Source organism: Pristiophorus japonicus, chromosome 4, assembly GCF_044704955.1.
Source record: "Pristiophorus japonicus isolate sPriJap1 chromosome 4, sPriJap1.hap1, whole genome shotgun sequence".
NCBI classification, from domain to species: Eukaryota; Metazoa; Chordata; class Chondrichthyes; family Pristiophoridae; genus Pristiophorus; species Pristiophorus japonicus.
In genome coordinates, this window is record NC_091980.1 from 209,326,617 (window position 1) to 209,343,585 (window position 16,969).

Sequence of the window (16,969 nt, forward strand, 5' to 3'; positions counted from 1 at the left end):
AAGGCAAGTAATGTTGGCCCTGACAAAGGCACCACCTTAAACATTCACCCCCTCCACCTGCACACCGTGGCTACAGTGTGTACCATCTACAAGATGCACTGCAGCATCTCGCCAAAGCTTCGTCGACAGCACCTCACAAACCCGTGACTTCTACCACCGAGAAGGACAAGGGAAGGAGGTGCGTGGAAACACCGTCACCTCCAAGTTACCCTCCAAGTCTCTCACCATCCTGACTTGGAAATATATCGCCGTTCCTTCATTGTCGCTCGGTTAAAATCATGGAACTCCCTCCCTAACAGCACTTTTGGAGTAGCTTCACCACACGGACTGCAGCGGTTCAAGAAGGTGGCTCACCACCACCTTCTCAAGGGCAGTTAGGGATGGGCAATAAATGCTGGTCTTGTCAGCTATGCCCACATCCCATGAATGAATATTAAAAAATAGAGGCAGAGAGGTTTATGGTGGGAATTCCAGATCATAGAGCATCAGTAATTCAGGAATGTGTCATTTGATATAAGCCTGACTTGATTTTTCTTACCAAACTCTGACTTGTTTTGAAAAGTAAGCAATATTGAAATAGTTCAGTCTGAGCATCTGTAGGACATAATAAATAAACCAGTTTTGACAGTTTTTAAAATGAAATTTCATACTAATTAGACTGGGCAGCGCCTGTTTTTCAGATGTTACACTGCCTCCTATGGCCCCAAAATGACAGGCAGGAAGTATTGCACGTACCTCCAACCGGAAGTGCGCAAACTGCATATTGGGCGAGGATAAAAGTGATGTCCTTTACCCATGCCTGAAGAAGTGTTAGGCCCTTTATTTGCTTTCTGCAAAGGGACCAACACCTACTTTAATAAAAACAATAGGTAAGGAATAAAAATAGGTTGCTGCAACCTCCCCCCCACCACCCCCCCCCCCCGCCCTCCCCGATCCCAAGTCCAGCCACTTGCCTATGGGCTGCTGTGCTTGCTCCTCCCGCAGTGTCATTCTCATTGTAATGAGGTTTGAAGCCCAATATCCAGGGCTCCTCGGACCTCGCCATTTGGGCACAAGTTATTAACCCAGCATGGGCTCCTGAATTTAAGCCCCACTCAGTTTTATGGTATGGTGGAAAGTTTTGCTTTATCTGAAAATTTGTCAGTACAATAACAAATTTTCAGGTTTTTAAGGGAGTTGTTTAGGAAATCAACTATTGAAGCTTATTGTGCAAATACATACCTCATGATCCAATGTATAATTTGAAGTTTACATCCTTATTTCTATGTACAACAGACTGAACCAGTCAGTACTGCCTATATGAGCTGTTTTTTATATAAGCAGGGATGGATTAAGGGGGCCCCAGGCAGTACCCAGGCCATGGGCCCCCTACTCCCATTCACATCCTGCAGTAAATTACATCAGTGAGCTAAGTCACGGCACTATACTGAGTATTCATCAGGTCAAGGGCAGGTTTACATCTCGGGTTATATTTTCATTGATACTATGACGACACTCACTTAAATATTTTATTATGTTTCCAAACCATCAAACCGATACCTTGATGAAACCCTGTATAAACAGTAAACACCAACATTTTAATTTTAAAAAAACTTACATTTTGAAACTAAATCGACAATGACAACAGTTTAGAACGAGATAGCGCAATTTTTTTGGAAGACCATCATTTGTAATTTTCATTCCATTTTCTCCACAGAGGCAACTACAAGTATAACATTACATTGGTCTTTTCCTAGATTTTTGTCGGCTAAACTCATCAATGATTTTCGAGAAGTCCAGTCCTCTCAGTACTTCACTCTCTATGCTCATGTTTGAAAGACTATTGAGTCGATCTTGTCCCATTCGGTTCCTGACCTCATTCTTGATACGTTTTAGTTTTGCTAATAAGCGCTCTCCACTGCAATTTGATGCCATCATCGACAGATATATCCAAAGAGCTATTTCAAGGTTAGAAAAGGTTTGTGTGAGGGCGTGTGTATGGAGGAATTGGTACATTCTCGGCTCTGCTGACTTAGTTTGTTTGATGCAAATTGAGGTTTGAAGCTCTGTAGAGAATGCCACCAAGCTAGAAAACTGGATGAATTCACTCTCAATCATAGGTTCCAGATCTTTGGGATAGGAGCGGGCAAGATTTGCTGCGGCTTGCTTGATCTCACGAGTCGAGAGAAAGGCTAGCTTGGACAGGAATCCAAACTTACAGTTGATTTCCTTGTATGCTTCAAGGTGGTGTTTCAAGGTACTGATTAGTTGATCAATGATAACAAGGAACACTTCAGTTTTGAATTTCTCCTTCGGTGACAGCACAGTGTTATCAGCATCACCATCGTCATAGCGGCAATTGCATACCTGGATGTACCTCTGAGCTGAATTGTACTCGTTGTGGCCACACAGTTTAATCCCTAAGTCTTTGAAGTCCTCAAACTCTGTCCGCTGGGTCTTGACAAAATCGACAAGGGACTCTAGTAAGGATACCATGACATTCAGATTCAAGCTGGTCTCATGAAGTGAGAAATTGGTCAGGTGAAAGCGCTATAAGACTGTGTTTCATAGAAACATAGAAACCTAGAAAATAGGTGCAGGAGTAGGCCATTCGGCCTTTCTAGCCTGCACCGCCATTCAATGAGTTCATGGCTGAACATTCAACTTCAGTACCCCATTCCTGCTTTCTCGCCATACCCCTTGATCCCCCTAGTAGTAAGGACCTCATCTAACTCCTTTTTGAATATATTTAGTGAATTGGCCTCAACAACTTTCTGTGGTAGAGAATTCCACAGGTTCACCACTCTCTGGGTGAAGAAGTTCCTCCGCATCTCGGTCCTAAATGGCTTACCCCTTATCCTTAGACTGTGACCTCTGGTTCTGGACTTCCCCAACATTGGGAACATTCTTCCTGCATCTAACCTGTCTAACCCCGTCAGAATTTTATATGTTTCTATGAGGTCCCCTCTCATTCTTCTGAACTCCAGTGAATACAAGCCCAGTTGATCCAGTCTTTCTTGATAGGTCAGTCCCGCCATCCCGGGAATCAGTCTGGTGAACCTTCGCTGCACTCCCTCAATAGCAAGAATGTCCTTCCTCAGGTTAGGAGACCAAAACTGTACACAATACTCCAGGTGTGGCCTCACTAATGCCCTGCACAACTGTAGCAACACCTCCCTGCCCCTGTACTCAAATCCCCTTGCTATGAAGGCCAACATGCCATTTGCTTTCTTAACCGCCTGCTGCACCTGCATGCCAACCTTCAATGACTGATGTACCATGACACCCAGGTCTCTTTGCACCTCCCCTTTTCCTAATCTGTCACCATTCAGATAATAGTCTGTCTCTCTGTTTTTACCACCAAAGTGGATAACCTCACATTTATCCACATTATACTTCATCTGCCATGCATTTGCCCACTCACCTAACCTATCCAAGTCGCTCTGCAGCCTCACAGCATCCTCCTCGCAGCTCACACTGCCACCCAACTTAGTGTCATCCGCAAATTTGGAGATACTACATTTAATCCCCTCATCTAAATCATTAATGTACAGTGTAAACAGCTGGGGCCCCAGCACAGAACCTTGCGGTACCCCACTAGTCACTGCCTGCCATTCTGAAAAGTACCCATTTACTCCTACTCTTTGCTTCCTGTCTGACAACCAGTTCTCAATCCATGTCAGTACACTACCCCCAATCCCATGTGCTCTAACTTTGCACATCAATCTCTTGTGTGGGACCTTGTCGAACGCCTTCTGAAAGTCCAAATATACCACATCAACTGGTTCTCCCTTATCCACTCTACTGGAAACATCCTCAAAAAATTCCAGAAGATTTGTCAAGCATGATTTCCCTTTCACAAATCCATGCTGATTTGGACCTATCATGTCACCTCTTTCCAAATGCACTGCTATGACATCCTTAATAATTGATTCCATCATTTTACCGATGTCAGGCTGACCGGTCTATAATTCCCTGTTTTCTCTCTCCCTCCTTTTTTTAAAAGTGGGGTTACATTGGCTACCCTCCACTCCATAGGAACTGATCCAGAGTCAATGGAATGTTGGAAAATGACTGTCAACGCATCCACTATTTCCAAGGCCACCTCCTTAAGTACTCTGGGATGCAGTCCATCAGGCCCTGGGGATTTATCGGCCTTCAATCCCATCAATTTCCCCAACACAATTTCCCGGCTAATAAGGATTTCCCTCAGTTCCTCCTCCTTACTAGACCCCCCGACCCCTTTTATAACCGGAAGGTTGTTCGTGTCCTCCTTCGTGAATACCGAACCAAAGTACTTGTTCAATTGGTCCGCCATTTCTTTGTTCCCCGTTATGACTTCCCCTGATTCTGACTGCAGAGGACCTACGTTTGTCTTTACTAACCTTTTTCTCTTTACATATCTATAGAAACTTTTGCAATCCGTCTTAATGTTCCCTGCAAGCTTCTTCTCATACTCCATTTTCCCTGCCCTAATCAAACCCTTTGTCCTCCTCTGCTGAGTTCTAAATTTCTCCCAGTTCCCAGGTTCGCTGCTATTTCTGGCCAATTTGTATGCCACTTCCTTGGCTTTAATACTATCCCTGATTTCCCTTGATAGCCACAGTTGAGCCACCTTCCCTTTTTTATTTTTATGCCAGACAGGAATGTACAATTGTTGTAGTTCATCCATGCGGTCTCTAAATGTCTGCCATTGCCCATCCACAGTCAACCCCTTCAGTATCATTCGCCAATCCATCCCAGCCAATTCACGCCTCATACCTTCAAAGTTAGCCTTCTTTAAGTTCTGGACCATGGTCTCTGAATTAACTGTTTCATTCTCCATCCCAATGCAGAATTCCACCATATTATGGTCACTCTTCCCCAAGGGGCCTCGCACAACGAGATTGCTAATTAATCCTCTCTCATTACAAAGCACCCAGTCTAAGATGGCCTCCCCCCTAGTTGGTTCCTCGACATATTGGTCTAAAAAACCATCCCTTATGCACTCCAGAAAATCCTCCTCCACCGTATTGCTTCCAGTTTGGTTAGCCCAATCTATGTGCATATTAAAGTCACCCATTATAACTGCTGCACCTTTATTGCACGCACCCCTAATTTCCTGTTTGATGCCCTCCCCAACATCACTACTACTGTTTGGAGGTCTGTACACAACTCCCACTAACGTTTTTTGCCCTTTGGTGTTCTGCAGCTCTACCCATATAGATTCCACATCATCCAAGCTAATGTCCTTCCTAACTATTGCCTTAATCTCTTCCTTAACCAGCAATGCTACCCCACCTCCTTTTCCTTTTATTCTATCCTTCCTGAATGTTGAATACCCCTGGATGTTGAGTTCCCAGCCCTGATCATCCTGGAGCCACGTCTCCGTAATCCCAGTCACATCATATTTGTTAACATCTATTTGCACAGTTAATTCATCCACCTTATTGCGGATACTCCTTGCATTAAGGCACAAAGCCTTTAGGCTTGTTTTTTTAACACCCTCTGTCCTTTTAGAATTTTGCTGTACAATGGCCCTTTTTGTTCTTTGCCTTGGGTTTCTCTGCCCTCCACTTTTCCTCATCTCCTTTCTGTCTTTTGTTTTTGCCTCCTTTTTGTTTCCCTCTATCTCCCTGCATTGGTTCCCATCCCCCTGCCATATTAGTTTAACTCCTCCCCAACAGCACTAGCAAACACTCCCCCGAGGACATTGGTTCCGATTCTGCCCAGGTGCAGACCGTCCGGATTGTACTGGTCCCACCTCCCCCAGAACCGGTTCCAATGCCCCAGGAATTTGAATCCCTCCCTGCTGCACCATTGCTCAAGCCACGTATTCATCTGAGCTATCCTGCGATTCCTACTCTGACTAGCACGTGGCACTGGTAGCAATCCCGAGATTACTACTGTTGAGGTCCTACTTTTTAATTTAGCTCCTAGTTCCTTAAATTCATTTCGTAGGAACTCATCCCTTTTTTTTACCTATGTCATTGGTACCAACGTGCACCACGACAACTGGCTGTTCTCCCTCCCTTTTTAGAATGTCCTGCACCCGCTCCGAGACATCCTTGACCCTTGCACCAGGGAGGCAACATACCATCCTGGAGTCTCGGTTGCGGCCGCAGAAACGCCTATCTATTCCCCTTACAATTGAATTCCCTATCACTATCGCTCGCCCACTCTTTTTCCTGCCCTCCTGTGCAACAGAGCCAGCCACGGTGCCATGAACTTGGCTGCTGCTGCCCGCTCCTGATGAGTCATCCCCCTAGTTCGCCTAGTTTGTCAAGGATCAACTGAGCTTCATTTCGGCATTCAACTTTCTGTTCCACGTCAGTTACCAGGGATTCCAACACTTCGCATATGGGAGTATAGCCTTTGAGCAAGGCTGACACTGCTACATACCTTGCTGACCATCGAGTAGCAGAAAGCTGTTTGACGACGGACAGCCCTAAAGGCTTTAGTTTTTCATAAAGCAGTCGCCAGAGATACATCGATGCAAAGAGAAAGGTACAACTTTTGTACAATGTCAAAAAATCTGATGATCACTGGGCTGCATTTGGCACTGTTTCCCCACAAGGTTGAGTGAGTGCACTGCGCATGGTATAAATGTCGCATATGGGCATTGCTCTTTGATAGTTTGGACACCAATGTATTTCCCACTCATATTTGAAGCATTATCATAAGATTGTCCGTGACAATTTTGTATGTCGATCCCACTCTCAGCCGGAAAGGCCAGTATTATTTTTGCTATTTCTTGTCCACTATGACTGATTATCAGCAAGAACTTTAGGAACTTTTTCTCAGGACCAGTCGGTAGAACATAGCAGACGACAAATGTCAGCTGATCTGAGTGTGTGACATCTGGCGTTGAATCAACAGATATTGAATAGAATTCGCTGATTTCAATTCCTGGATAATCGTCTCGAGTACTTTGCCACTCATCAGACTAATCAATTGTTCACAAGTGGTGGAAGACAAGTATGAAGTATGCCCCTTGCCTTTGTTAGCGAACCGCTTGATGTGTTCAGCAAGAAATGCATCGTAGTTTGCAAGAACCTCCAGCACACCCAGATAATTACCATTACTTGGAGACCCAACGATTTTGTCTCTACCTCGCAATGAAAGACCCCTTTCAGAGAAACGTTATCACAGACAGCCCGCTCTAGCACCTTGCGCCAGTACTGCCGTTCATTTTAAAATTGGAAGACAATATGACCATCCACACAACCAGTGCCTGCTTGTTTAGTGCACATTACTATCATGGCTTCTCTATGCTGGTGGCTGTTTGCGTGAGATGAAATCCTCTCATCTCATGCTTCCGGTCATTAAACCCGTGAGTAAAGTGGCTACTTGTTCGTGCTGTGACTTTGAAAGCAAAGTGGTATACTCTACCGTTTCGCTCCACACATTCCCTGTCAGCGGGTGCACACAAGTGAAGAAGGACTTCGGGCAGTATCGGCGACATCCCTCCTCGGCATGAATCATGCCAGAGTTATGGAAGTCTTTATCACAGTTTCATCAGTCTTTGCTACGTTTTGCAATCCAATGGCATTACATGTCTTCTGAGATATTGTCTCCCCACAGCCCAATGTCACGTAAGTTGCTCCTCTTTCAGCTCAGTATGTGCCAATTGGTTTTCATCTTCAACTTTTTGGACTTGGAGCTCCAACTCTGCCAACTCCGTGTCCAGTGCCACTAGGGTTTCGTTGTTGAAGTTGACTGCACAGCATCATCTTGGCCTTCATCTTTATGATCTTGAGATTTTAGTTGGAAAAAATTATGTTTGAGCAGTTTAGCTACTTCTCGTCTTTTTTGTTCCTTGCGTAGTTGGTGCTCTTTCCTTTTTTTTCGCCCCCAATTTGGGCGTAGGCTGCATCTCTAGAAAAAGGGCATCTAGAAGTCTGTAAGTTGTGAATAACATGCGCCTGAGCCCTCGTGACTTCGCTTATTTCATGTATGTCAATACTGGTTACCCTTCATCCAACCCAGTATGGGCCCCACTCTAGGCTTGGGCCCTGGGCGACTGCCCATCTGCCCCCCTCCCCCACCCCCCCCTTAATCCCTGTATCTGAAAGTACTAGTTTTGGAATTATTTCCTTACTTTCAGCTATATTGGGTATATTGGCTCGGTGGGTAGCACACTTGCCTCTGAGTCAAAAGGTTCTCCAGGAACTTGAGGACATAATTCTAGTTAACACTCCACTCCACTCCAGTGCAGTGCTGAGGGAGTGCTGCACTGTCAGAGGTGCCAGCTTTTGGATGAGACGTTCAACTGAGGCCCTGTCTGCTCTCTCAGGTGCACATAAAAGATCCGATGACACTATCAAAGAAGAGCAGAGGATTTAGTCCTGGCCAATATTTATCCCTCAATCAATACTACAACAAACAGGCTATATCTGGTCATTATCACATTGCTGTTTGTGGGAGTTTGCTGTGCGCAAATTGGCTGCCGCGTTTCTCTCATTACAACTGACTACACTCCAAAAGTACTTCATTGGCTGTAAAGCGCTTTGAGACGTCTGGTGGTCATGAGAGGCGCTATATAAATGCAATTCTTTCTTTATATATTTATAGACATTTCTACAATTCAAACTAACTGCAGTTTATTTTCATAGAAATTGGATAAGAAACTGCGAGAAAACCTGCGAGATGCCAGAAATAGTCTCTTCACAGGAGATAGTCTTGGTGGAGGACAATTCAGGTATAATATTGCAATTTAACTGTGTTCAGAAATCAATCCAGGGCTGTAAGAAAATGCTTCTTTGAAGTTGAGCAACATTTAAGCAAGCTATGCAAAAGCATTTGCATTTACCTTTATACAACTTCTTGTATATCTGGTTCAATCACTGAATGTGAGAATGAGCTTCTGACAGAAGTTTGGAATTGGTGGAACAATTCTGTTGTAAGTTCTACTAGTTTATTTGGATTCTGACCTAGGCAAACTGGATGGTCAATAATTCTTCATTCTCGTTTATAGTTTTAGCGAAGGGCTTATTGTTTACAGTTTTGGAGCCCTAGGCATTATTATCGATATCAAAATCTAAATCATATCTGTGCTCTAATGTGGATGTTACTGTTGCAAACCTAACTCCTCAATATTAACCCCCCAGCCTCCAACAAAGGACAGGAGAGGGGTGTTGGACATTGAAACATGAACACCACTCCAACCAGCCACGCATATGCCTATCGGAATGTCCAAGTGTCCTACCGTGGACAGTCGGGACGCTTATTAACCCATCTAAATCGGACTCCTACAGTACGATTAGGAGCCCGATTTGAATTTAACTGCTGCTCCATGGGTTTCCTGGGGTCAAAAGCTCAGCAGTGAAATGAAGGTGGGAGCTGCCCGTTCCACAAGATGTGGTTCTTTAGCACTCCTTGTGGGCTAGGAGGATTAAGCTCCCACCAGGCCCCTCAAGGAAGTCTTCACTGCCGCCGCCAGCTCCCCTCGCCCCGATCGGAAGCCTCCCCCCACCAACCACCCCCAGCAGCCCCCGATCGGCAGCTGCCCGACCCCGACCAGCAGCCTCCTCCCCCGCCCCAATCGGCAGCCGTCATCCCCTGCCCCGATCATCAGCTTCCTCCCCTCTGCCCCCAATTAGCAGCCTCCTCTTCCTGACCCGCCCCGATCGGCAAGCCTCCTCCCCCGAGCCCTCCCAATCGCAGGCCTCCCAACCTACCTGATTGCCGTCCTCCTTCCCCTCACACCCACCTTAAATTGTTGGTTTAATTAGATAAATATAATTGTGCTTCTAATAAAGATTAGCAGTAAGATCATCCCGCTTAAATAAAACTGAAGATGCTGCCATATTCTTGAAATGAGGGAGAGAAAAAAAATTTCAGTTGTTCATTTAAACTAGCAATTCCTTATGAAATTCTAAACTTTAACTTCATGCTATAATATTTTCATGCTGGTTGTTCAGATAACTACTTTGTTTTTATTTTGTAGGTTAGAATGGCGAGCGGTTCATTGTTAATAAAATGTGGTTTCTCCCATGCAAATGAAATAACTAATAGTATAATTACATAAATCTGCATTAAAATTTTGTAATAGCCAATCTGTAATTTAAAGCGCTCATAATTTAAGTTTTCATTTGGAAGAACATTGTACAAGTTTCTCAACAAAATACTACGGCTGCTGTGGACTTTTTGTTTTAAGCTTGTTGGTAAATTTGTTATTTTAGACTAGAAAACATCCAATTTGCTTCTTTATGCTTCATAGTTCATGTTTTTCATGTGTTTGCTTTTTTATGGCAGTTTCCAAAGACCATTATTAGTCCTTGTGGACAGAAATATAGATTTGGCGACCCCATTACATCACACATGGACATACCAAGCTCTGGTTCATGATGTTCTGGTAAGAAATCAACTGTGCTAACAACCTTGATAACTTATTTTATGGCAATGAAATACAAAGTAACTGAACTATATTACAGTAAAAGTCCAACAGTATTACATGAAGTTATAAACTATGGCCCAGATTTTGCTGAAAACAGAATGGTGTCTGAATAATGCACCTGCTATTAATGTGCAAATTGGCCAGCAACTTGTCGCAAGGAAGAGATACCCCGTGAATTGTGAATCACCAAGTTGCTGGCCGATTTGCTCTGCCATTAACTTCGCCAAAAAGGCACCTCGTGCTTAACCTCCCTGTGATTGTTTTGTGAAGCTGCTGCATTTGCATATTAATTGCCCATTAAACTCTCAGAAAGTTATGTCACGTAATTAACAATGTAATTACCCTTTCAACAACATGATAATTGTTAATGACTGCCAATCAACATCCTTTGCCCAGAAATTAAACAATTATTAGTGTGAGGTCAGGCAGCATCAGTGGAGAGAGAAACAGACTTAACGTTTCAGGTCTTCTTTTCCTTTGTGTCCCTTTTTTCTCCCTTGATCCAAGCTTTCTTTCCCTCTCTCTATTCTCTTTCTGTACCTGATTTGACATTGACTTCAACCACTCTAATTCACCCCCTTTCTCAGTTCTTCCTCTGTTTATTTCTCCATCCTTTAATCTCATTGATTAAGGAGAATCGCATTGATTAAGGAGATACACTGTTTGTCCCGTCATTCACCAAGGTCCCTGTTGTCCTCACTGCACCGTTATCAACTCGCATTTCTCGCAACTTTATGGGCAACATTTTTAAAAATGTAAACGTGCAAAAACAAGTCTAACTAACAGGACATGCCGCAAGATGCCCCGCTGCAACAAAATCTGGGCCTTTATTTTCTGAAATGCATGCACATTAATGCAGTATTAACCTGCACTTACCAGTAGATGGAGCAATGATGCTACAGAGAGATTTTATTTCCTTCTACACTTCCTTCTAAGTATGTAAAGGCAGATTGAGGCATTTTTAACTGTTACAGAAACATAGAAACATAGAAAATAGGTGCAGGAGTAGGCCATTCGGCCCTTCGAGCCTGCACCACCATTCAATATGATCATGGCCGATCGTGCAACCTCAGTACCCCAATCCTGCTTCCTCCCATACCCCTTGAACCCTTTAGCCGTAAGGGCCACATCTAACTCCCTTTTGAATATATCTAACGAACCGGCATCAACAATTTTCTGTGGTAGAGAATTCCACAGGTTCACAATTCTCTGAGTGAAGAAGTTTCTCCTCATCACGGTCCTAATGGCTTACCATTGCCTACTAATATAAATAATCATAAAATCATAGAATGGTTACAGCACAGAAGGAGACCATTCGGCCCATCGAGTCCATGCCGGGTCTCTGCAAGAGCACTTAGAAACGTACAAACATAGAAATTTACAGCGCAGAAGGAGACCATTTCGGTCCATTGTGTCCACGCTGGCCGACAAAGAGTCGCGTCGTCCTCAGTCAGCAGCCCTGAAGATTACATATAAACCTATGAACAATGACGGAAAGGCAAAGAGCACCCAGCCCAACCAGTCCGCCTCACACAACTGCGACACCCCTTCTACTGAAACATTCTACACTCCAACCGGAGCTATGTGATCTCCTAGGAGAGGCAAAAACCAGATGAAAACCCCAGGCCAATTTAGGGAGAAACAAATCTGGGAAAATTCCTCTCTGACCCATCCAGGCGATCGAAACTAGTCTAAGAGATCACCCTGGCCGTATTTGATTCCCTGCAGTACTTACCATTATATCTGCGCCGGCCAACAAAAGGTCATCCAGTCTAGTCCCAATTACCAGCTCTAGGTCTATAGCCCTGCAGGTTACGGTACTTTTAGTGCCCATCCAACTATCTCTTAAAAGTGGTGAGGGTTTCTACATCCACCACTTTTCCAGGCAGCGAGTTCCAGATCCCCACAACTTAAGCTAGTCCCACTCCCCCGCCCTTCCCCTGTAGCCATGCAAATTGTTTTCTTCAGGTACTTAACCAATTCCCTTTTTGAAAGCTGCAATTGAATCTGCCTCCTCCACCCTTTCAGGTAATGCATTCCAGATCTTAACCATTCGCTGCATAAAAAAACTTTTCCTCATGTTGCCTTTCATTCTTTTGCCAATCACCTTAAATCTGTGTCCGCTGATTCTTGATCCTTTCGCCAACAGGAACAGTTTCTCTTTGTCTAATCTGTCTAGATCCCTCATGAATTTGAACACCTCTATAAAAAATCTCCCTTCAACCTTGTCTGCTCTAAGGAGAGCAACCCCCAGCTTCTCTAGTCTATCCACTTAACTGAAGTGCCTCATCCCTGGAATCATTCCACTAAATCCTTGGAAAGTGCGGTGCCCAGAATTGGACACAATACTCCAGTTGAGGCCGAACCAGTGTTTTATAAAGGTTCATCATAACTTCCAATAACTTCCTTGCTTTTGTACTCTATGCCTCTATTTATGAAGCCCAGGATCCTGTATGCTTTTATTAACTGCTTTCTCAACCTGCCCTGGTACCTTCAATGATTTGTGCACATATATCTGTTCATGCACTCGCTTTAGGATTGTATCCTTTCGTTTATATTGCCACTCCTCGTCTTCCTACCAAAATATATCACTTTGCACTTTTGTGTTAAATTTCATCTGCCACGTGTCTGTCCATTTCACCAGCTTGTCTGTCTGTCTTGAAGTCTATCATTATCCTCCTCTCTGTTCACTATACTTAATCCAGTGTATGTTTGCTGCAATAAAGAACTGTAGGCAGGCTAAAACATAAGAAATAGAAGCAGAGGTAGGCCATACAGCCCATCAAAGCCGGCTCCACCATTCAGTAAGATCATGGTTGAACTTCCACATCAACTCCACTTTCCCGCCCTATCCCCATATCTCTTGATTCCCTTAGTGCCCAAAAATCTATCAAGCTCAGTCTTGAATATACTCATCAACTGAGCCACCACAGCCTGCTGGGGTAGAGAATTCCAAAGATTTACAATGCTCAGTGAAAAAATGTATCCTCATCTCAGTCCTAAATGGCCAACCACTTATACTGAGACTATGACCCCCTAGTTCTAGACTCTCCAGCCAGGGAAAACGGTATCTCAGCATCTACCCTGTCAAGCCCTCTAAGAATTTTATTCGTTTCAATTTTTTAAACTCTCATTTTTCTAAACTCCATAGAATATAGCCCATTCTACTTAAACTCTTCTCATAGGAGAACCCTCTCATCCCAGGAATCAATCTAGTGAACCTTCATTGCACCCCTTCTATGGAAAATGTATTCTTAAGTAAAGAGACCAAAACTGTACACAATACTCCAGTGTGGTCTCACTAAAGCCTTATATAATTGCAGCAAGACTTCCTTACTCTTGTACTCCAAGCCCATTGCAATAAAGGCGAAAGGCTAACATACCTAATTGCTTGCTTTTCCTGCATGTTAACTTTCTGTGATTTGTATACAAGATCCCCCAAATCCCTCTGAATAACAACATTTACAAGTCTCTCACCATTTTTAAAAACTATTCTGTTTTTCTATTATTCCTTCCTAAGTGGATAATTTCACATTGCCCCACTTTATACACCATCTGCCATCTTCTTGCCCACTCACTTAACCTGTCTATATCTCTTTGTAACCACTTTGTGTCCTCCTCACAGCTTACTTTTCCACCTTGCTTTGTATTATATTACGCTCGGTCCCCTCATCTAAGTCATTAATATAGATTGTAAATAGCTGAGGCTCAAGCACTGATCCTTGCGGTACCTCACTAGTTTTAGCCTGTCATTCTGAAAATGGCCTGTTTATTCCTACTCTCTGTTTTCTGTCCATTAACCAATGGCAGATGCAGATAAATGTGAGGTTATCCACTTTGGTGGCAAAAACACGAAGGCAGAATATTATCTGAATGGCAGCAGATTAGGAAAAGGGGAGGTGCAACGAGACCTGGGTGTCATGGTACATTAGTCATTGAAAGTTGGCATGCAGGTACAGCAGGCGGTGAAGAAGGCAAATGGTATATTGGCCTTCATAGCTAGGGGATTCGAGTATAGGAGCAGGGAGGTCTTACTGCAGTTGTACAGGGCCTTGGTGAGGCCTCACCTGGAATATTGTGTTCAGTTTTGGTCTCCTAATCTGAGGAAGGATGTTCTTGCTATTGAGGGAGTGCAGCGAAGGTTCACCAGACAGATTCCCGGGATGGCAGGACTGACATATGAAGAAAGACTGGATCAACTGGGCCTGTATTCACTGGAGTTTAGAAGGATGAGAGGGGATCTCATAGAAACATATAAAATTATAATGGGACTGGACAGGTTAGATGCAGGAAGAATGTTCCCGATGTTGGGGAAGTCCAGAACTAGGGGACATAATCTAAGGATAAGGGGTAAGCCATTTAGGACTGAGTTGAGGAGAAACTTCTTCACTGAGAGTTGTTAACCTGTGAAATTCCCTACCGCAGAGTTGTTAATGCCAATTCATTGGATATATTCAAGAGGGAGTTAGATATGGCCCTTCTGGCTAAAGGGATCAAGGGGTATGGAGAGAAAGCAGGAAAGGGTACTGAGGGAATGATCAGCCATGATCTTATTGAATGGTGGTGCAGGCTCGAAGGCCTACTCCTGCACCTATTTTCTATGTTTCTATATCTCTTTCCTCACCTCCATTCCCTGAATTCCTAAAATTAAACTCCGTGATTTGGAGCCTGATCACCAGCTGATAAAACTCCTTTGCAAATAATCTTGGAAGATATCCCTGTTGACAGGCGGATGTACACTTCTCTTGTGCTGCCCAACTCTTTGATATATGTTTGTAAATGCTAATAATTCTTAACAAAATAAGCACAGATAAGAGGGACCATTCAGCAAATCCAAAGAAGCTTACAATCCCCCATCACAGCATCTACATAAATCACAGAGATAAGATGTCAATGATTGTCCATCAAATTGAAGGCGGGGTTCTCTCAACTCAGTTGGTAATTGCAGTATGGAACTGATCCATGCAGGAACTAGGAGGTCCGATCACTGATCTGTGCTTCCTAAGATAGTTGATCTCGTCTGTTAATTGCAGTGGGGCACTGCACTTGATTTCGACACTCCTGAGCTAAGGAGGTAGAAATCGGGTAACCTTCCTGTGCTCAATCGCTATCCAATGAATATTGGGTAACAACAGGATTGGATTCAGCTGGTGGGCGCTCTTTCTCTCCACCCCGCAGCTAACACATGAAGAATTGGTAACTTGAACGTAGTACCAGAGGTCAGCAAGTGTCTGTGTAAACTATAGCCCTGCAAGAGTCAGCAGGAGAGGGAAGAAAACTGAACAAGTGACTTCCTTCAATCAAAAACTAGATTTGAAGAAAAAATTGTGAACATTCATTTAGCTACCTTGTCAGATTTTCGACTAAACAATTTTCAGTGATCTCTTGTTTTAAAATTCTCATTCTGTGAACCATCCACATGTCTCCAAATGTTAGTTTAAAAAAAAAACCTGATGCTTCACTTCAATGAGTACATTGTGCTATGGCAGATTGTTATCATTCTTCTAATCCTTAATGATATTCAGGAGTCCTTTTGAAAATAAGGATCTTGGAAACTGTACATCCATTCAACACTACATCTGTAAACACTAAGATGTCACTGCAACTTTGATATCTTATGAGATTTGATGAGTGACTTCCTAACATAAGATACTTATTTCCTTTTGGAAATGAGCTGCGTAATATTCAACTTACCATGTACATGTGATTGCCGATTTGGAACTTCAGTCGTTCAAAACATATCTGTTTTTCAGTAACCTTAATTAATGTCCTCTCAGATTTTGCATTTCTTTGGAAATAGACATACGATTTCCACTTAGTGTAGTGAATAGTTAGAGCAAAGCATTTGTTAGATTTTCACCTTTTATCTTTTAAAATTCTGGTGTTGATTTATGAAGTCAATAATATTCATGCTTTCCTTGCTTGACACTTGTTGCTTTCAAAATGTTTATGAACTTGCCTCCTCAAAAAGGTTTCTGCATTGGGCTGTTGAGCCATGATGGCATAATTTTCCCAAACAAAAATCAGTATTTTGCAATGTCAACAAAGGTACTGCATTTGCTTGGAACGTTATGCTTTCTCCAACCGTCCAGTCACTACCTCTTTCAGTAGTGTCCTTCAATTGTCTTTTTTTTTAAACTTGTGGTATTGCTGATTAATAACCCAGAGAATTGGGTGGGGAAGGAGAAGAAATATATGTTTGGTAGTAAACTTTCAGTGAAAGTTCAGTTTTGAATTATTGAAGCATTGTACTTTTTGTGCGTATAAACGGATTCCACTTTGTATGTGTGCCTTTAATTACGCTCAACTCACGTTATCCTGTTCAATTTCCAATAGTGTCAAAACCTGTATATTTTCCATAGTGACATCTTTGACTGTTCAAATTGTTTTCAAAGCTACTCCTACTCACAAATTTACACTGCTTATTCCCTTAGCTAGTATGAGCCACCAGAATAGTTTTTCTAAATTCATTTATATTCATTTCAACACCCGGTCTGCTAGAACTGATTTTTAGCAGAAAGCTGCCCAGCTTCTGCTGTCTACTGTGACAGGAGATGCATTTGATCTTTCTAGTTACAACACTTGCATATGGGATACGTTTAATATTTTTGG

At 43.1% G+C, this 16,969-nt stretch overlaps 1 protein-coding gene across 1 annotated transcript in view; it reads left to right on the top strand.

Annotated features, from left to right (window-relative positions):
- The window catches only part of scfd1 (sec1 family domain containing 1), a 255,518-nt gene that overhangs the window by 34,175 nt on the left and 204,374 nt on the right, over nt 1–16,969 (top strand). The window contains exons 9-10 of the mRNA XM_070877445.1: nt 8,574–8,659; nt 10,216–10,315. Coding sequence (XP_070733546.1) covers nt 8,574–8,659; nt 10,216–10,315 — 186 coding nt within the window. The remainder of the gene's footprint in view (nt 1–8,573; nt 8,660–10,215; nt 10,316–16,969) is intronic.